At 37.6% G+C, this 21,205-nt stretch overlaps 1 protein-coding gene across 4 annotated transcripts in view; it reads left to right on the forward strand.

Annotated features, from left to right (window-relative positions):
* The window catches only part of MAP2K4 (mitogen-activated protein kinase kinase 4), a 110,327-nt gene that overhangs the window by 62,781 nt on the left and 26,341 nt on the right, over positions 1-21,205 (forward strand). For all 4 annotated transcript variants that reach the window (XM_081115820.1, XM_081115822.1, XM_081115821.1 and 1 more), the window contains one exon: positions 10,194-10,313. In XM_081115820.1, coding sequence (XP_080971946.1) covers positions 10,194-10,313 — 120 coding nt within the window. The remainder of the gene's footprint in view (positions 1-10,193; positions 10,314-21,205) is intronic.

Consider the following 21,205-nt stretch of genomic DNA (forward strand, 5'->3'; position numbering starts at 1 on the left):
GCACTGAATGAAGATGCTAGACGTGCAGTCACTGTTCTCTAAGAGTAAAGTAGGTGCCTGGCTACCTCTCTGGCTGGATTTATCATGAAAAAAACCCAGATTCAGAACAAACATTTGAAGAAGCACTCAGGGTTAGGTTTTTGACATAGAATTAGAAACGTCCAGGAGAGTTAGGTCCATGGATGATCAGAATCAGGATGTCAAAGTAAATCCAGGGACACAGGAGTAAAGAGTTGGAGAGAGTAACTGAAGTGCTGTGGTTCAGGCCCATGGGCTGGATTTGAGTGGAGTGACACACACACTGCTGAGAGGGAGGAACAATCTGAGCCTTCAAACCCTGACAGGGAGCCCCCCATCTGGCCCTTCCTGCAGCGTGAACCCTGCTTGTTTAGACTACCAGCTTCCCTAGTGTTTCCTAACAAACTCATGTCCACATTGATTTACTAAAGGCATGCATGACCTGTTCCTATTTGTAGGCTGTGAGAGGAGTGTAGAAAAGAATGGAAATGAGGGGATATAAGGGAATGAAATAGCTGTTGCTAAAGATGGAAGGTAATGGGATTGTTACTTGGAGGGTTAATGCTGGAATAAAGCTGTCATCTCATTGGAGAATGGAACTAATATTGGACAGGTAGGTGGGGATAGGAAAGTGTTATGTTAAGACTGTCACCTTTGATCATTATGGTGAGCTTTTAGTCTCATACTTGTGGAGGTATCTGGGTTAATCAGAAGACAGATTGGCTACTTGAGGTTAGGTACTTAGGCCAGACTGAATTTGTGATGACTTTGTATTTAAGGGTTTCAGGTTGAGGTATTTTTCCTGTCTTGGTGATATGTCTAACTTGTCTTATTTCTTCAACACTCAGTGCTTTTCCTCTACTCTCCCAAGACTACTACTGTTGCATTGATTTAAGTGTTGCTGATCCTGGGCTGGTAACTTGACCTGGATTCCTGCATTCCTGCTTCTCTTTGGTATTTGGATCTTGACTTCAGTGTCCTTGACCTGGAATTGAGACCTATGTTAACACCAAGGCTTGCTGGGAAGGATCAGAGCCCTGCATCTGACTGTATCTGCATCCCACAGTTCAGCCCTTCTCTGAGCAGTGTGGGGTTTTATCTGCTCATTAGGAAGGCTTCCTTGGTACACAGGTGGTACTGCATGTATGGGAAGGCAGGAATCGGCAAAGTATGCCTTGGCTTGTTTTCCCCACACTGCAGGGGCCCTGCCATTTCTGTTAGAAGTTCCATTACCGAATAATTTTGGTGGGGAGTGTGAGCATTATTGGAGAATGTTCATTTTAGTCTTTTTAAAAATATATATGTTTTTATTGATTTTGGAGCTAGGAAGTGGAGAGGGAGGAGAGATAGGAACATCAATGATGAGAGAGAGTCATTGATTAGTTGCCTCCTATATGCCCCTCACTGGGGATCAAGCCTGTAATCCGGGCATGTGCCTTGACTGGGAATTGAACCATGACCTCCTGGTTCATGAGTTGATGCGCAACTGCTGAGCTAGTTTTTAAACATTGGTCTTGCACACTGTTCTGAAAGCACTAGAATGATATTTGATAGGAGTGGCCTTAAATTGAAAAAGTATTTATCTGATGGTGCAGAGTGCTTTGTTGTGCAATTCTGTTGAGTTTCAAAAGGCCACAGTGCTAGTGTTTGGTTATCCAGATCACTTGTGGGATGCAGAAGTTGTGGCTATTTCGTTTTGAATTCAGACTGATTCCAGTGTCTTGTGCTCTCATCTGATTGGCTAGGTCATGTGGCTTAATTAGGAAATACATGATTGATTGAGCCATATTATTTTATGCTTCCTAATGTTGCTTAAATGTTGTGGTGTGACAGTTGAAAAGTGTTAAGTGGATCACTTCCAGCAGTGGGCAGATCCCAAGGATGTGGCAGGGCTGCCCTCTGGTAACCTTGGTTTGGAACTCAGGTCCCTTGTGTAGTTGGGGTTGGAACTCCTAGTAGACACGTGTTTCTTTTGCTGTTGCTCTTAGTGGCTTTCAGAGTGTGGGTTTATTAAGTTAACAGAATTACATATACACCCCCAAAATAAAATAGACAAAATTGGTACTATTCTCGTTGATATAAGGGGATAGGAGGTGGGAAACCTGCCTACCCCTATTGGAAGTCCTTGGGGCTTGATCTCTGAGGAAACCTTTGGGTCAAAGTGGGACAGTTTGGAAATGGTTGCTCTAGGTGAACTTTAATTAACCATGATGTGTTTCTGAACATTCTGGACACCTAGTTTCTGAATCTCTGCTATCACTTGGCTGATTTGACTGAATTGTGACATAGCACCATATCTCAGCTTATATAGTTACTTGGAGGAAAACCTGTCTCATCACACTCACTCTAAATGAAGGTCACCTGCACCAATGTTTGATATACCTCTTGAACATTTTTCTGTCATTCTTTGTTGTCTTATGGCCATGCCTCTAAAAATGGTTATACACCAGATTTTTACTCCTATCTCACTTTATTGTTGTCGAGTATTGAAGTAATGGTCTGTCATTTATGATCTGTATGTAGGCCCTTAAAAATTTTAATGTTAAGATTAACAGTATGTCCTTTACGTGTGGTTGATGTAATAAGTGAGAGGAAGAAGACGCTACAGCCTTTACCATGATATATCAAGTCTGTCCCATGATCTTTGACCCCAGGGAAGCTCTTCCCGTGATGTAATATTACATATGTTTTTGTAACTGATCTCCCAAGTTCTCTGATGATGTGTGGCAGAAGATATGCAAAATCAATTAATTGGGCCTCAGTATCCTCAGAAGAATGGGAGGTACTACTATTGATTAATTAATTATTTTGACTAAGATACAATGAGAGTTCACTAAATTGATTTTAAAGGCTTAGATGGTTTTGCAATTAAGATTTAGTATCTTTTCTTCCTGCCTTAGTAAAAGCATGTGTTGTCATAATTTCAAACAATTGATTTAACAGACACTATTTGTTACTCTTTGACATGAAAACCATTTTTGCATCAGTGGTCATCATTCCAAGTACTTTGCTTTTTTAATTGTTTGTTTTAGCTAATGTCATCTGGTTGGACCTTATTAGCGATGGCATTGTGAGATGTCATGGGCATTTTTGTTTGTGATCTATTCAGAAGACACTTTAGCATCTAAGAATGAACCTGTGCAGCAGGGATAAGAGTCCTGTTGAATCTGTGGGATACAGAATCTTAGTTTTGAAATAAGGGAAGTAAGAATGCCTAAGATTTCCTGTGGCCCAGAGGAAGGTGGTTGCAAAGTGATGTGCTGTGGTGGTTTCTCAACTTTGTATTAGCACTAAATTCTGGACATTTCTGCGGGGAAAGCAGTCTGTTTGTAAGGATCAGAATGTTTATTAGGATCCAAGGGGACACTTAGGGCTCTGAGTGTGATCCTTGCTGTTTTACACCCTACATCACTGATTTAAGTTGATCTGAAGTCAGTCACTGACTGGTGATGGACTCCCCTTCATATTTCATTTACAGACACTAACCTTAGGAGGGTTCTTTAGCAAGGAATGCTTAATGAACGAGGGTGCATTTATGGCCGAAAAGTATTGGTGTTTGTAGATCCCAGACTATGGACACATTTTCAAAATATCATTTTTAAAACTATATCAATTAAAATAATTCTTGTTCTTTCCATCCTTTTATTTTTTTAAATATTTTTAAAATATGTTTTTATTGATTTTTTTACAGAGAGGAAGGGAGAGAGAGAGAAACATTGATGAGAGACAAACATGGATCGACTGTTTCCTGCATGCTCCCTGCTGGGGATCAAGCCCACAACTGAGCATGTACCCTGACCTGGAATCGAACCAGGGACCTCTTGGGGCATGAGAGGATGGGGTATGAGCCACACCTGCCAGGCCATCTTTTGATTTTAAAGCGAAGCCTGTATCACTGTATCACTTTTTTACTTTCTGTGGTGAGGAGTTCCACCTAAGATCCCATGTGATTTGTTCACTGGTATACTGGTTCTAGGATTTCCACATGGGTGGTAGTTATCCACCCAAGTGTATCCACTTGGCACAAAAGGTCAACATAGGGAGCTTTTGATTTCATTTGTGTCCTATGTGTGGTTGCTCTGACATCATACCATTTGACAAGACATTTGGCAGTTACTTGGAATATGGAATACCAGTCCTTTTGGAACCTTAGATGGTGAGAGGTGCTTACATAAAAGAATGAGCCACAATCACTGAGATATAAGTTTTTAGCTTCCTGCAAGTGATAACAGGTCCCACACAGCTTTGCTGAAAAGTAAATACCTTCTGGTGTTCTGATTTGGGTTGGTGGTAAATTGAAAATAACACTTTGCATTGCTAATGGCCATAATACTAATAGCTTGCTTTATTTTATCCCATGTCAAATTGTTCTAATCACTGCCTAGAATAATTTTTAAAGCCATACATTGAGCTTGTCCGCAGTTTTGAATACATCCCCTTGCTGGGTTCCATTGTGTAATGGCCCTCATCTCTGATCGGGAACTTGTCCTGCTCTTACTTGCACACTGTACCTTGCTCACTTAGGCAGCTAAAGGTAAAGGTGCGGCACCTTGCTTGAGCCCTACAGAGAACTGACAAGGATTTGTCATGTGAGAATTCAGAGACTTTATCTGCCAGGGCTAGTGGTCATGCCTTTCCGTATTAGTTTTCCCATTTCTTCTTTACCCACATTTCATTCCCCCATGTGTTCTCTCCATTTCAAAACAGAAACACAAAAAAAGAGTATCAGTAAGAAATGATAGACGTTTTGTAAGTGTATTCAACTGTGTTGCTATGTTCAGGTCTGCCTTTCTAAAGTCAGTTCCTGGACTCCTTAGTTCTTGATTCCTCATAGTTTGCAGGTGACCCGTATCTTTTTTGCCTGGATTGCTCAGATCCTAGGAACTAACACCTGTCATACGCACTGCGGAACTACTGTTTTTAACCAAGAACAGAACATGACTTGTCATCAGTCTTTACTCTGAGCCTTTCAAGTAAACGATGACCTAATTTTCCCCTTCTCTAAGCAGGAATGGGATCAGGGACTCAGAGGGCCTTCTCCGTGCACACTGTTCAAGAGATAGAGCTTGCCTTATAGCTTGAGTTGGTGGGAAGAAAAACTGTAGGTTGGTGAGAGGCAGTTCTCACATCAGGGCACAGGCAGACACAGCCTGGGGTCTGGCCTCTCTAGCAATTGAGTGTCTTTGAGAACTTTGACATGGGGATGTAAGGGTTAACTCTGAATCAGAGTGAGTGGCTGGGACTGCTACCAGTACCCTCTAGGTGTTTATTTAGCCCCTAGGCAGATTGTCCTTGGTGACCAGCTTCTGAAGACCTACTCCTTGGGCCTGTCTTATTTTGTTTCCTCTATAGCTGGTCCCTGAGCCATTGTGTCTTCAGTCTTTCTTCCTTTTCTCTTTGCCACAGGTGAGCCGTCATAGCCTAACCCCATAATAGCGACTGGGTCATCATTATACTTCCCCTCTATCTCTTCTCCCTGTCTCTCCTGACCCAGGACAATAAATTTAGGAAAGGAAGAGAAACTGAAAAATGACACTAATGCAATTAGACTGTCTCAGTAAGAAGAGGTCAGACCAGTTCCATTGAGAGCACGTGTACTGCATGTTTCCACCTGTCCTCCTTGCTTCCCTTTCTCTGCCCTTCCTACCTCCAGTCCCAGTTCTTCGGTGAATTTTGTTTCAGTAGTCGCCCCAGTCCCTTTCCATTATAACAGAGTCAATCTTTGAGGCCAAGTATAAGCTGACAGCATTTAAATTTACCAGTGACTTCTAATTTCCATGTTGCACAGAAAGGAAGAAAGCAAACTTTCAACAACTTGGTAGTATTTCTGCATGATTGAGACTGTTTCCAAAGTGGACAGCGCTGTGTTTGGTTCGTGGGGTAGGAGAGAACAAGAGGACAATTCCTAACTGAAACTTTTTAGCCTGTCTTATGGTGCTTGTTAACTGTCTATCATTGTAGCATGATTCCTACAGAATTCCTAGCTGGATTTGTGGCTGTTGCAGCCAATGGCATGAGTTGGATTGGCTGTTTTAGAAAAGGGGCGCTCTTGGAATCGTGTGTAACCCTAACAGTCATAAAACCAGAGAAGTGGGGACTTAATGGCTCCTTTTCCCTGTATCTCTAGGTGACATTCCACTGGTGCCATTTTGGCATCGCTGGTCTATAGCTACATGCTGTTCATATTGGCATTTGTCTGCTTTTAAAGCTTTGTTAGGAGTATAAGCCAACCTTGAATACAGATTTGGACAATAATTAGAAAAAATTTTTAGCTTCAAGTATATAAATTTCTTCACTGTGGAAAACCATTTATATGTGTAGGGTAGTAATTCTTGTTTTGATTTTAAGTGTTTTCTCTACATTATGTTCCAAATTAAAACATAATAATTTGAAAATACTTTATAATTGGAAAAGCAATGTGGGTTGATTTAAAAAATAAATAGTTTAATTTGTCCCAAGAGCATGTTCGTAAGTACTTAAGCTAGGTTAATAAACTAGTGACAAGTAAAAGAGCTCAATATCCCCATAATGCAGAAACGAGTGATTTTAATGAGTTCTAAGAGGTGGGTGAAAATGATACTTTTTAAAAAAGGTTAAGTCCTTGAGTTGATTTTCTTAAATGTTTTGTACTCTTGGGTGAGATTTTCATCCCACTCTTTATGAGAAAAAGAAAGTTTGTTGAGCCCAAATAAACATCAGCCTTATCTAACTTTTAAATTTATGATATAAATGAATGAAATTACCTTTAATTCAAGACATTTATCAATACATTAGACCTCTGAACATTCCAGTTATAAGAGAATTCCAAGTAGTATAATTGGCTTCACCATTGCACTTCATTTTCAAGTGCCCTCAATTAAGGACATCTTTACAAAGGGAAGAGATGTTTGTTTTTAGTGATGTGTTCCATTTTAGCTGATTATGCTTCCTTAATATTGGAGAACTCAGGCCGTGTTTATTTTAAATGTTAGAACTTTTTCATATACATTGTTTTGATGTTCCATTTTACAAGAACTTTACTGGTAGTGACTTTTGTTACTAAGTATTTTCTCATTTAAATCATTGATTATCATTAAGTATTCTCCAATACAGTGTACAGATAATGACTCATAGAATGGTACACTGAAACCTGTATGATTTTGTTAGCCAGTGTCACCCAATAAAGTCAATAAAAAGGGAAAAAATTAAATCAAACCTCAGAATTAAAAAAATAAATAAGATAAAATCTAGTGTCAGTTTTGCCCTGAAAAAAAAGTTTTCTCCAACTTTAATAACTTATTGAATTATTGAATTAATATCAATTTGAAGTTACTGCTATTGTAGGTGTATGTGTAATCTGCTTTTTGAATCCTTTAGGCCTTTTAAATTAGTTTATTTTATTAAGTGCTCACATATAATAAATGTTGCAATACAACTCTAAAACTTTAGTATAATTAAGAGTCAGGCCTGGGGATGGGATGGATATGGGTTGGAGGGGATCAGTGGGGATACAAAGGGGACATCTCAACAATAAAGATAAAGAAACATTAAAATAAATAAATAAATAAAATATATACCAAAAAAGGTGAAAAGAAAACTTATAGTAGAAAATATTTGCCAACCACATACCTAAAAAAAAAAAAAAAGAGTCAGCTATACTTGCTTAATCCCTAAGAATTCAGATGCAATACAAGCAGCTACTCTTCTACCCACTGCCGGTCACTTGGGCAAGGTGTTTGGGATTGTGAGGAGGTGTGTGTTTGTTGACAAGCATGCAGGTGCGGAATCAATTTCATGTTAGGCCCTCCAGCGGCCACACGTTCTGTTTTGTACTAGTGGTGGCATTAAAGAATGTTTTAAAGATGAATATATTTTCCTACCATGCTCCTGATCTCAAAGGTTAGAGCTGCGCTAGGAATTATCTCTACATTCTGGTTAATAATAATCCTGTCAGGGATCATTAGATATTAATCAGATGCTGGGGCTACAGTTAGGCCTCCAGTTCATGTAGTAACATGTATTCTTTCTGTAGCTACAGCAGTATTTTTAGTAGTGGTCCCCAAGAGTCAGGTATTGATGATAACTGTTGAGCTTTTGACCATAATATGCTTTCTGATATTTGAAATATAAGCATTTGTGCAAATGTTAAATTTAGAAAACCATATAACCAGTTTAGGGAAACAAAAAATAAACTAGCAAAGAGAGCATCTTTTAAAATAGTATTTTATAGTGTGCGTGCTAGTATATTTTCACTTGCCAATATATACATACAAGTAAAAATAGGGAAAAAAGTATGTTTTGAAGCCTTTTAATAGTGAGAAGTCTTTAGTAGGTGGAAATCTTACCCAGCCAGAGAGCCTTTGCTTTTTCTTCCCTCTTTGTCTCTGATCACTAGGTCTCTGTCTTTTAAATTTAGTTATAGAGATAGAATAATTAAGTCTTTTTGAAAATAATTGCCTTCCCAAATTAGTATTTTTCACAGCTATACTTTTAAAGTTATAGTTTTAAAATAGGAATGAATGTAGTTAGTTAAAATGTTTACAGAAATTATCAGTGTCATGTTTGGAGTAGATACACATTACACCTCTGGGCTGTTTTGACTTTTGAACAATATTTTTGAGCACACACGCCAATGTTGATTTAAAAGCAAGATTATTTATCCCAAAGCTATGAAAAGATAGGAGAGAGAAGGGAAATGTCTTATTTTTAAAAGTACTGGTCTTACTTTGTTTATGTTTTTTCCTTGTTTATGTGTGCAGTGAAATTTAATGTCAAAGTTTTAAGTCAGCGTACATAGATGGATGCCAGTTAGTAAATTTTATTTGGTATGAAGTACTGTAGCTAGTAGGCCATACATTTTAAGCAGCAAAATTAAATTTGTTTGCATTTGAAATGCATAGAATTCCTATTTAGTGCAGGAAAATGAAAGTGATTGAACCTACTTCTGTTCCTTATATAACTGCGTATTGTCATGTCACATGGAATACATCTCTTGTATCTCCCTGTGCCTCTGGCTTCTCTTCTGAAAAATGGGTTCAAGAATGTAATTGACGGCCTTCATTCCTTTCAAGAACATTGAGGACAGAGACCTTGAAGTCTTTGGAAGACAAAATGCCACCTTATGTGTTTTTTGATACTAACTTGCCTTGTAAGTATGTGCTATGTATTATATACAGTGGCACGGTGTGACATTTTGAATTTCTTATGAGAACAAAAGTTGTTTGCATGCCTTGATGTTAAACCATAGCTTCATTATTAATGTTTCACAATTTCTGAACTTCTTCCCCACTCTGTGGTGCAGCGAGAGCTGTCCCTCTGGCCATCGCATGTCCTGTACTGCTCCTGGGCAGGAGGTGGGGATGCTGATCTTCTGTGGCAGTATTTTAGGATTGCGCACAGAAGTTGTGGTGTAGGTGCGTTAGGGATATACCCTAGGTGTGAGGTGTACAGAACAGGGCCTCATCAGCTTAGGAATGGACAAAGCCCTCTGTTTACTCAGTTTTAGGTTTTCTTCAACATGTTTGTGCTGTCCTGCATTCTGACTCATGGTTTGGAGACTCAGGTAGGAAGTGTGGCGAAGGGGGGAACTCCAGTCTGGGCTTTGGGAGGCACGGGTAGTAGTCCTTGTGCTCCCCCTCAGTAGTTCTCACTTGTACCTGTTCTGAACTGCGTTCTGTCTGCTGGGTGAGGATGCCGTGCTGTAAGGATCCCAGGAGGGAAGAGGGCTGTCCCTGCATAGAATGCCTAGATTTCATACAGTTCTGAAATGGTGATTAAAAGTGTATTTGAAGCTATCTCTGATTATTCACATGAAAACTGTTTAAAGTATAGTTCATTATGATTTAAAGTATAGTTCATTATGATTTTCTTTTGCACATGGGTTAATTTTCACAGCCCAAGAACTTTGTTGCATAAATTCCAACATCATCAGTGAATGCCTGTGGTTAGAGAGCTTGTGTCCTTTAAAGAGTTATTAAGTACTATTTTGTTAAAAATAAAAATTCTTACATGCTATTTTGTTTTTCTGTGGTAAAAATTTTTCTTGTAAGGTATAACAAAGATGATAATTTCTTTAATGTCAGGTTAGTATTTATGAAGTTTGCTTGGAAATTTTTAGTCTTTTTGTGGCAGTTGTTTTTCTCAGGTTTCTAAAGTTGTTTTATGTTTTTATGACATCTTTTGTCATTCTTTTCCAGAGAATTCGGTCAACAGTGGATGAAAAAGAACAAAAACAACTTCTTATGGATTTGGATGTAGTAATGCGGAGTAGTGATTGCCCATACATTGTTCAGTTTTATGGTGCACTCTTCAGAGAGGTAGGAATGAACTATTTGGGTTTTAGCTGATGAATGAATATCTAATTGGAATAAATAAAAGCATGGCAGGATTAGATTCTGATCTTCAGTTAAATGCCATACATTAGTAACAGGTTAATTTCTCAGTAATTTAGTATATTGCCAAGATAATCTATACAGTAATTCCTACCACTTACTTTTCCTTTTGTTAAGGGGTGAATCTCATACTTTTTAAAAAATGGCTGTCATTTGTGAATCCCATATTTCCTTTCTTCATTTATAAATAGTTTCTGTTCTTTAAGAACCTGTCAGACCAGCTGATTTCTACACATTAGCCCTTTTGCTATAGGTTTAGCTCTATAGGTTTGGCCTTGAACTCTCTGTGTATCCCATTCCTTTATATTAAAACTTTTATTCATGTGCATCATCAAATGTATCTGCATTTACTGTAAGCAGTTATTCGTATTCACCCATAATCGTCAACGAAATCCATCAGACGTGGAAGTTACCAAGTTGTACAGATATTCTTTTATATTATTTTATCCAATTCTGTTACCAGATCTTTATGTGGAAGCTGGAACTCTAACTCTTGGTGTCATGGTCATGCTTCTTCTGTTCGCCTCTGGGTATTGTGTTCTGATGGTATTCCTTCTGTCTCCAACTGTCAACCCACTTCTTCATTTCCAGTCATTTCGCTGCAGGGAAGTAAGTGCAGGGACTACAGCCAGAGCTGTAAATGAATCAGATTCTTTATGGCGTCCTGAACGATCATCATACATTTGTGATATTTAGTTAGGTACTGAGTAGGACTTGAACTGAACTCTTAAGTGTTTTATTTTATTTTTAAAAATTTTATTTTTCAATTATAGTTGACATTCCATATAATTTTGTATTGGTTTCAGGTGTACAGCAGAGTAGTTAGACAACCATATACTTTACAAAGTGTTCTCCCTGATATTTCCGGTACCCACCTGGCACCATACATAGTGATTTCAATATTATTGTCTATATTTCTTATGCTGTATTTTATATCCCCATGATTATTTTCTAATCACCAATTTGTACTTTTTTGTTTTGTTTTCTGTTTTTTTAAAAAATATATCTTTATTGATTTCAGAGAGAGGAAGTGAGGGAGAGAGAGAGAAACATCAATGATGAGAGAGTCATTGATCGGCTGCCTCCTGCATTCCCCTGACTGGGGATCTAGCCCACAACCTGGGCATGTGCCCTGACCGGGAATGGAACCGTGATCTCCTGGATCCTAGGTCGATGCTCAGCTGCTAAGCCACGCCCAGATGGGCCAAATTTGTACTTTTTAATCCCTTCACCTCTTTCACCCAGCTCCCCAACCCCCCTCCAGTCTGGCAATAGTCAGTCTGTTCTCTGTAACTGTGAGTCTGTTTCTGTTTTGTTTGTTCATTTATTTTGTTCTTTAGAGTCCATATAAGTAAAATCATATGATATTTGTTTTTCTGGCTGACTTATTTCACTTAACGTAATACTATCTAGATACTTCCATATTGTCACAAATGTGATAATATTTCATTCTTTTTTATGGCTTAGTAATATTCCGGTGTATATATGTACCACAGCTTTTTTATCTACTCAACTATTGATGGGCACTTAGGTTGCTTCCATATTTTGGCTATTGTAAATAATGCTTCAATGAACATAGGGGTATATATATTCTTCTGAATTAGTGTTTTGGGTTTCTGAGATATATACTCAGAAGTGGAATCTCTGGGTCATAATGCAGTGTTATTTTTAATTTTTTGAGAACCCTCTATACTACTTTCCACACTGGCTGCACTAATCTGCATTCCCACCAACGGTGCACGAGGGTTCCTTTTTCTCCACACCCTTGCCAATACTTGTTGTTTGTTGATTTATTGATGGCAGCCATTCTGGCAAGTGCGAGGTGATATCTCATTGCGGTTTTAATTTGCATTTCTCTGAAGATTAGTGACATTGGGCATCTTTTCATGTCTATTGGCCAGTCTATATTACTCTTTGGAGAAGTGTCTATTCAATTCTTCTGCCTGTTTTTTAATTGTATTGTTTCTATTTTTGGTGTTGAGCTGTTTGTGTTCTTTATAAATTTTGGATATTAACCCCTTATCAGATGTATCATTGGTGAATATTTTCTTCCTTTCAGTAGGTTGTCTTTTAGTTTTGTTGATGGTTTCCTTTGCTGTGCAAAAACTTTTAAAATTTGTTTATTGACTTTATTTATTTTAAAGAGAGAGAGGAAAGGAGAGAAAGAAACATCAATTAATTTTTCTACTTATTCATGCATTCATTCATTGATACTTATGTGTGTCCTGATCCAGAATCGAACCCACAACCTTGGCATATTGGGATGATGCTCTAACCATCTGAGCTACCCAGCCAGGGCTTGATATAGTTTCGTTTGTTTATTTTTTTGTTTGTTTCCATTGCCTGAGAAGATGTATCAGAAAGAAGACTGCTAAGAGAAATGTCAGAGATTTTACTGCCTGTGTTTTCTTCTAGGAATTTTATGGTTTTGAGTCTTACATTTAAGTCTTTAATCTATTTCAATTTCTTGTATATAGTATAAGAAAGTGGTATTTTATTTTTTGCATGTGTCTTTCCAGTTGACTAGACTGTCTTTACCCCATTGCATCTTCTTGCCTCCTTTGTCTAATATTAATTGACCATGTAGATGTGGGTTTATTTCTGGGCGCTCTATTCTGTTCCATTGATCTATATGTCTGTTTTTATGCCAGTACCATGCTGTTTTGATTACTATTGCCTTGTATTATAGTTTGATATAAGGTAGTGTGATACCTTCAACTTTGAACTCTTAAGCATTTTAAATTCTCTTCTAAAATACCATTCTAATTTTGAAAATGTTCAGTTGTGCTGGAACTAGATCACAAGAGTGTAGCCTTGGGGTGTTTGTTTTAGTTATTGAAACTTAAACTATACCATTGTAAGACAGGACTGAATGTACACTGAATAGAAATATGAAATCTCGTAATTGCAGAAGAGCTTAGAGGTTAGCCAGTTAATTCTCCACCCAATCCTGAAATTTATTTGTTTATTTATTTATTTTTGTGTTCTTAATAGGTAACTTTAGTAGCTAGAAGACTACTTCATGATGGAGCCAATTTCTTTGTTTCATCACTAATTAATCACTGTTAATTCTAGACTCATAGTTTCTTCTTCCTCTTGTCTCCGTACTTTTTATGACCCGTATATTCATTTTTTGACCAGATACATTGAATTTGTTAGCTTACGACCATTTCATGTCAGTATTACGTTGTATCAGTATACAGTCATGTATTTAGGTACATAACTATATCCTGGACCCAAGTATTTCATAATGTTATTCTGTTAGTAAGATCATGAATCTGGGACTTTCTTTAGGTTGCACATTGCATAAGAATCTTGCCATCTCCTCTCCCCTTCTTTCCAGAAACTACAAATTTATTCTTCATAATCACTAAATCCCCTGGCTACATTACTCTTTCAGTCTTATGCAGAACAGTTGTTATTTAGGGATCGGACTAGATTTTCTCTCCTAACTAGATTCCACAGACAGCTTTTCAGTGCTGTGTTCATCATAGCCTCCCACTGGCTTTATCGTAACCACAGTTCACCTCCATAGTGCTTGAATATGCCAATTCAGTTCTTATGTTCACTTATTTAATCTTCCATTTAAGCATCACTTAAATATCTAGCCCCAGGCTAGATAGTGTGGAAGTCTGATTTTATGAAAAGAAGGCAGAGTAAGTGATACCTATGATTGAAACCTTACTGGTAACAAAACAAAAAGGTTTTTAATACAAAAAGAGTAGTATCTGAATAGTATCTTATGGTTTCTTATGAAAAGCTGGGTAAAATTCAGTTTTACATCTCAGGAGGGTTGAAGGGAGTTGAGATGCAGCTATAAGCACTACCATCTATTGAATGCTCTATAACTTTCACATATATTATCTTCATAGCAGTCTCAGGGAGTTTGGTGGTATTATTCCCCTTTTCCAGAGAGGAAACTGAGATTTGAGTACTAATTTGAAAAAAGTCACATAGCCAGTAAGTGTCAGAGATGGGAATTCAGACAAAGATCTCACTGTTCATTCTATTATATCACAAGTGGTCCTGGGATGAAGAATTTTTAGCTTAATTTAAAACATTACAGTTTTTGACTATGATATGATGGATCTTAGGAACTATATATACAGTTAAGCTGTGTAAAGTCACAAAATGCCTAGATAGTGTGAACTTGAACTTCTCCCCCAAATCTTAGAATGGAAGAAATAATAGGTACTTTCTGAATAATAAAAAAGGAAGTTTTAGAAGCAGAAAATTCATCTTTAAAGAGTATATAGTCAAAGTGTGTTTTCTCAAGTTAGAAAGGGTAAAAATGTTACACATATTTAATAAGAGTTTAGAGAAACATTTTCTTTCAAAATTGGTTACTTTTAAAAATAAAGATCTTTTTTGGCTATAGGATCTTCATTTCCAAAAATAGACCCCAAATTCTAGGTTTATGACAGGAAAGAATGGAAGTGAATGTGTGCAGTCAGGACTTTTTACCTTACCATCACTGTGAGAGAGACAAATGCTTTTAATTCCTGTCACTGTGAGAAACCCTCCAGGATATTTCTTTTCACATAATTCATATGACCACAAGGCATCAGGATTTGGTCTGGTTCAATTGCCATCAATCAAGGGCATATAAAATGTTATTTTTCTTCTTGCAGTTACTATGTAGAGATTAATCTTGCCATTGGGTAATTTTGAGCCTTTGAAAGTTCTATAACTTTATTCAGAGCAGTGAATGAGTAATATTTAATACTGAACTTGGTAACTTATGTGTTGCCATTGTCTCCAGCCATGTATACTTCTTTCTAAGATGGACCTAAACTCAAGTAAAAAGCCCAAAGTACAATTTGGATTTGATTTAGACATCTAATTGCACAGGTTTTAAAATTCATTTTCAGACTTTGTAGATGGGGGAAAAAGAGCTTGATAGTATTGAAAGTGACTTTTAGCCTGTAGCTTACTTAAAGACTTAATATATAAACTTCCAGAATTTAATAGCAAGGAAACCCTTATGTCAAATATCTGTTGAGGTTGGAGAAATTCTAGTGTAGGCAATACTATTCTGAGTAACTTGTGATTATGGAAGTTCATCAGGTTATATAAAAGGCAGTGATATTAGCTGAATTTAGTCGCCTCCTCCCTTTCTATCCCTTCTACTCATCTTCTTCTTTCTCTTTCCTTCCCCCTTGCAAGTTATAAATACAGCTTTATGGAGATAATGTTAACACACAATAAACTGCACATATTTAAAGTATACACTTGATACGTTTGGACAAATGTATGCACCTGTAGAATTGTCACCATAATCAAGATAATGAACATCTTCATCACTCACAAGTTTCCTTGTCCCACAGGTAATACACACTTCCTCTCTGCTGTCACCCTCCTCAGAAACCATAGATCAGCTTTTTGCCACTGTAGATAAATTTGCATTTTCTAGAATTTTGTGTAAAGGAATCATACATTTTTAAAAGAAATCTTCCTTTACTCAGCATAATTATTTTGCAGTTTGTGTGTGGTATGTATTGGTAGTTTGTTCTTTTGGTTACAGGGTAGTGTCGGTAGTAGTGGTAGTAGTGTTGGTAGTAGTGGTGTGGTAGTGGTGGTAGTAGTGGTGGTGTGGCAGTGGTGGTGGTAGTAGCAGTGTTAGTGTGGCGATGGTAGTGTTGGTAGTAGTGTCTGTAGTATTGTTGGTAATAGTGGTGATAGTAGTGTCGGTAGTGGTGGTAATAGTGGTAGTGGTAGTGTCAGCAGTAGTGGTGGTAGTGTCGGTGGCAGTGTCAGTGATAATGGTGGTAGCAGTGGTGGTAGTGTCAGTGGTGGTGGTGGTGGTGTCGGCAGTGGTGGCGGCGGTGGCGGCAGTAGTAGTGGTAGTAGTGTTGGTAGTAGTGTCAGTAGCGGTGGTAGTGTCGGTGATAATGGTGGTGGTAGCAGTGGTGGTAGTGTCAGTAGCGGTGGTAGTGTCGGTGATAATGGTGGTGGTAGCAGTGGTGGTAGTGTCAGTAGCGGTGGTAGTGTCGGTGATAATGGTGGTGGTAGCAGTGGTGGTAGTGTCAGTAGCGGTGGTAGTGTCGGTGATAATGGTGGTGGTAGCAGTGGTGGTAGTGTCAGTAGTGGTGGTAGTACCGGTAATAGTGGTGGTAATAGTGTCGGTAGTAGTGTCAGGAGTAGTGGTGCTAATTTCAGCGGTAGTGTCGGTGTCAGTGGGAGTAGTGTCGGTGGCAGTGGGCGTAGTGTTGGCAGCAGTAGTGGTGGTAGTGTCAGCGGTGGTAGCGGCGGTCGTGTCCATTGCGTGGGCACACCACAGTCTGTTTCCTCATTCACCTGTTGATGGACATTTGGGTTGATTCCAGTTTTTATCTGTTACAAATAAAATGCTCTGAGTGTTCGAATACAAGTCTTTGAGTGGACATTTGAGTTTACTTCTCTTGGGTAAATACCTGGGAGTGGAATGGCTGTATTATACGGTATGTGTATGTTTAAGTTTTTAAAAAATGGTCATATTACCCTGGCTGGTGTGGCTCAGTGGTTAGGGCGCCAGCCCGTGACCCCAGGGGTTCAGTTCCCGGCCAAGGGCACATACCTGGGTTGTGGGTTCACTCCCTGCCCTGTCAGGGTGCATGCAAGACACAACCAGTCGATGTGTCTCTCTTACACGGATGTTCTCTCTCTCTGTGTCCCCCTCCCCCATCTTTCCTCCCTCCCTTTCACTCTCTCTGAAAAGCAATGGAAAAAATGTCCTCAGGTGAAGATTAAAAAAAATAGGCAAACTATTTTAAAAAGTGCAGTTGACGTTTGAACAGCTTGGGAGTTGGTGCACTTCCCCTTGCACAGTCGAGAATCCTGCATATAACTTTTGACTCCCCACAAACTTAACCACAGTTGTCCCTCAGTACCTGCAGGGGGGTGATTCCAGGTACTTCACCAATACCAAAACCACAAATGCTCCTGTTCCTTGTATAAAATAAATGCAGTCGGCTCACTGTGGATCCAAAATACTGTTTTTGATCCACAGTTGGTTGAATCGGAGGATGTGAAACCCAGAGATATGGAGGGCCTCCTGTATATTGAAAAAGCATCTACATGTAAGTGAACCTGCGCAGTTCAAACCGTGTTGTTCAAGGGTCACCTGCAGTCTCACCATTTTCAATGTCTAGCAGTGTATGAGAGTTCTATTTCTTCCACATCTTTTCAACAGTTGGGATGGTCTGTCTTTTTTTTTTTTTAAATATATTTTTATTTGTTTCAGAGAGAGGAAGGGAGAGGGAGAGAGAGAGAAACATCAATGATGAGAATCATTGATCGGCTGCCTCCTGCACACCCCCTGCTAGGGATTGAGCCTGCAACCCAGGCATGTGCCCTGACCAGGAATGGAACTGAGATCTCCTGGATCCTAGGTCGATGCTCAACCGCTGAGCCACACCAGCTGGGCAGGATGGTTTGTCTTTTAATGTTTAGCCACTCTAATAGATTTAGAGTAGACTCTCATTGCATTTTTAATTTGCATTTTTTCTAATGACTAACAATTAAAAAGCTTTTCGTGTGCTTAGTTGCCAACTGTATGCAGTTTCTGTTCAAATCCTTTGTCATTTTCTTAAAGAGTTTTTTTGTTTGTTTTCTTGCTATTGAGATTTGGGATTTTAAAAAAAATGTTATTCTGGATACAAGTTTATTACCAGATATATGATTGCAAATTGCAAATATTTGTCCCCCACCATACCTGTGGCTTATCTGCTACACATTTTAACAGTGTTTTTTTTTTTTAAGAAAGTGAAAGTTTTAAATATTGATGTAGGACAACTTAGTTTTTTTCTTTTATGTATTGTGCTTTTGGTGTTGTATCTAAGGATTTCTTGCCGAACTCAGAGTCACTTTGATTTTCTTTTATGCTTTTTCTCATAGTTCTTTAGTTTTAGACATCACAATTATGTTTATCATTTATTTAGAATTAGTTTTTGTATGGTGAGAGGTGTGGATTGATGTTTACTTTTTTGCGTTTGGAGATCCTTTGTACCTTTGCCCGAAATCAGTGTTTGGGCCTATTTCTGGACTATCTGGTCTGCTCCATTGGTCTGTTTTGTCTGTCTTTGCACCAGCTCCACCCTGTCTTGGTTATTCTCACTTTGTAGTACTGGTCTTTAAATTTTACTTTTTAAAAGTAAGTTTTGGATATTTGAGGTCCTTTCCATTTCCATATGGATTTTGGTATCTGCATGTCAGTTTGTTAAAAAAAATTTTTTTTAAATCCCCAGAATTGTTGTTTGGGATTATTATATTGAATCTATACATCAATTGGGAGAGCACCAATATTTTAACAGTATAAGTCTAATGGCCCATTAACATGGTGTCTTATTTCATTTATTTACGTCTTAAAAATTTTTTTCAGCAATATTTTGTAGTTTTCACTGTACAAGTCTTCACATTTTTTGTTAAACTTATCCTTAAGTATGTGGTTTTTTTTGATGCTTTAATAAATGAGGTTTAAAAAAAATTGTTTCCTTTTGTGACTAATGCAGTTGATTCTTGTTTATTTGTCTTGTTGTAGTGCAACCTTATTAAACTCACTTAGGAGTCCTGGAAGCTTTTATAGATTCCATCACATTTTCTACATAGATTATCATGTCATCTGTTAATAGCAAGGTTTTACTTCTTTCTTTCCAATTTGAGTCTCCTTCCCTACCTCCCTCCCTGCCTCTCTCCCTCCCTTCCTTCTCTCTCTTCCTTCCTTTTTAATTTTTCTTTCCCCCTCCCCTCCCCTCCCCCCACCTTTTTTGTTCCTTTTCTTTCTTTCTTTTCTTAATTGCACTGGCTAGATTCTCAAGTACATTTTTCAATAGAAGTGGTGAGACATCCTTGTCATGTTTCTGATCTTAGGGGGAAAGCATTCAGCCTTTCACTGATGTTAGCTCTAGTTTTCCATAGGTGATCTTTATCAGGCTGAAGAAGTTCCTTTCTATTACTTGTTTGTTGAGAGTTTTTATCAGGAGTGGATATTAGAGTTTTGTCAAATTGTTTTTATACATCCTTGAGATGATTGTATGGTGTTACAATTTTCTTTTAAAATATGGTAAGTTACATGGATTGCTTTTCAAATGTTACACCAACCTTGTCTTTCTGGGATAAATCCACTGGATTATTATGTTGTTGTTTTTTTATATTGTTAAATTTGCTAAAACTTATTTAGAAGTTTTATATACATGCCATGAGGGATAGTCATCTGTAATTTTCTTTTTTTTTGCTTTTGTATCAGTGCAATGCTAGCCTTATAGAATGATTTGGGAAATACTCCATCATGTTCAGTTTTCTGGAAGAATTTATAGAGTTGGTATTATTTCTTCTATAAGTATTTGATAGAATTCACCAGTGAAGCCACTTGATTATGGAGTTTTCTTTGTGGGAAGATTTTCTTTTCTTTTTTTAAATTTATTTTTGTTTAAAATAGTACAAATGTCCCTTTTTCTCCCCAATGACCCACTCCACCCCTTCCCATCCCCCTCCCCAGTCCCTCTCCCCACCATTGTCCTTGTCCTTGGGTTGTGCATATATGCTGTGGGAACATTTTCAACTACAAATTTGATTTCTTTCAAAGATAGAATTCTACTCCAGTTATCTCTTTCTTCTGGAGTGATCTTTGGTAGTAAATTTCCTTGAAGAAATTTGTCCCCTTCATGTAAATTGTCACATTAATTGACATAGTTATTTAAAATAGTCCTTTATTATCATCTTAATATCTGTAAACTCCATCGTGATGTTTCCTCCCTCTCCTCTCATTCCTGATACAGGCAATTTGCATGTTCTCTAATCTTTTCTGGTTAGTCTGGATAGAATTTTATCAAATTTATTAATCTTTAAATGAGCCAACTTTCAGTTACATTAATTTTCTGTATTCTAATTTAAATTTTTTTAAAAAAATTGATCACTCATTTTCTTCTTATTTTGGTTTAATTTGCTCTTTTTCTCCCTAGTTTCTTAAGATAGTTCTTACTTTTTTTAAAAACTATGAAATATTCCAAACATGCAGAAAATTACAGGAAATAACAGTGTATCCACAACGCAGGTCAGCATTTCACCACATTTGCTGTTTATCTGTGTGTAAATTATAGATACAGTGGAAGCCCCCATCCTGTTTCCCCTTTTACTCTCCCAGTCGCAACACTACCTTGAAGTTAATGCTTCAACTTGTTTATTTAGGCTTTCCCCATATATATTTTTCTCTAAGTAATATATAGTATTGCTTTATATATTTTCTAAGTTTATGGAGATGGAATCATCCTGTTTGTTTCTTCCAAAGCATTTTTTTACTCTGCATAGCTTTCAAGATTTGTCCACGTAAATAGAGATATGTAATACAGAGCAGGGCAAAGTTGTGAGTGTGGAAACAGAGTTTATTCTTGCATTATTATTTATTGTATTATTTTCCCTACGAGCAACTGTATGCCCACTTTTACCCCACCTTTTATATTAGATTTGGTTAATTTATTTTAACTGCTATGCAATATTCTAATGAGTAAACATACCACTTTTAATGTTTAATAATTTTAATGTTTGTTTCTAATTTTTTTTTGCAATTATAAAAGTATAAAAATGAACTTCCTTTTGCATGTCTCCTTGACAACTTAGGTTACAGATTTCCTACGGAGTATATACCTAGAAATATAGTTGCTAGGTTAAATGATAATGAATACCTTCAACTTCAGTGGGTGCTGTCATATTTCTCTCCACATTGGTTACACTAACTTATATTCCTTCTAGTCAGAATGATGATTTCTGTGTCAGGAATTTTATTCACCTGTCAGTAATGGAGACTTAGCGGCTTACTTAGTGTGTGGTGTTCATTATTAAGA

The sequence above is a fragment of the Miniopterus schreibersii genome (assembly GCF_964146895.1).
Source record: "Miniopterus schreibersii genome assembly, chromosome: 16".
Classification (NCBI taxonomy): Eukaryota; Metazoa; Chordata; class Mammalia; order Chiroptera; family Miniopteridae; genus Miniopterus; species Miniopterus schreibersii.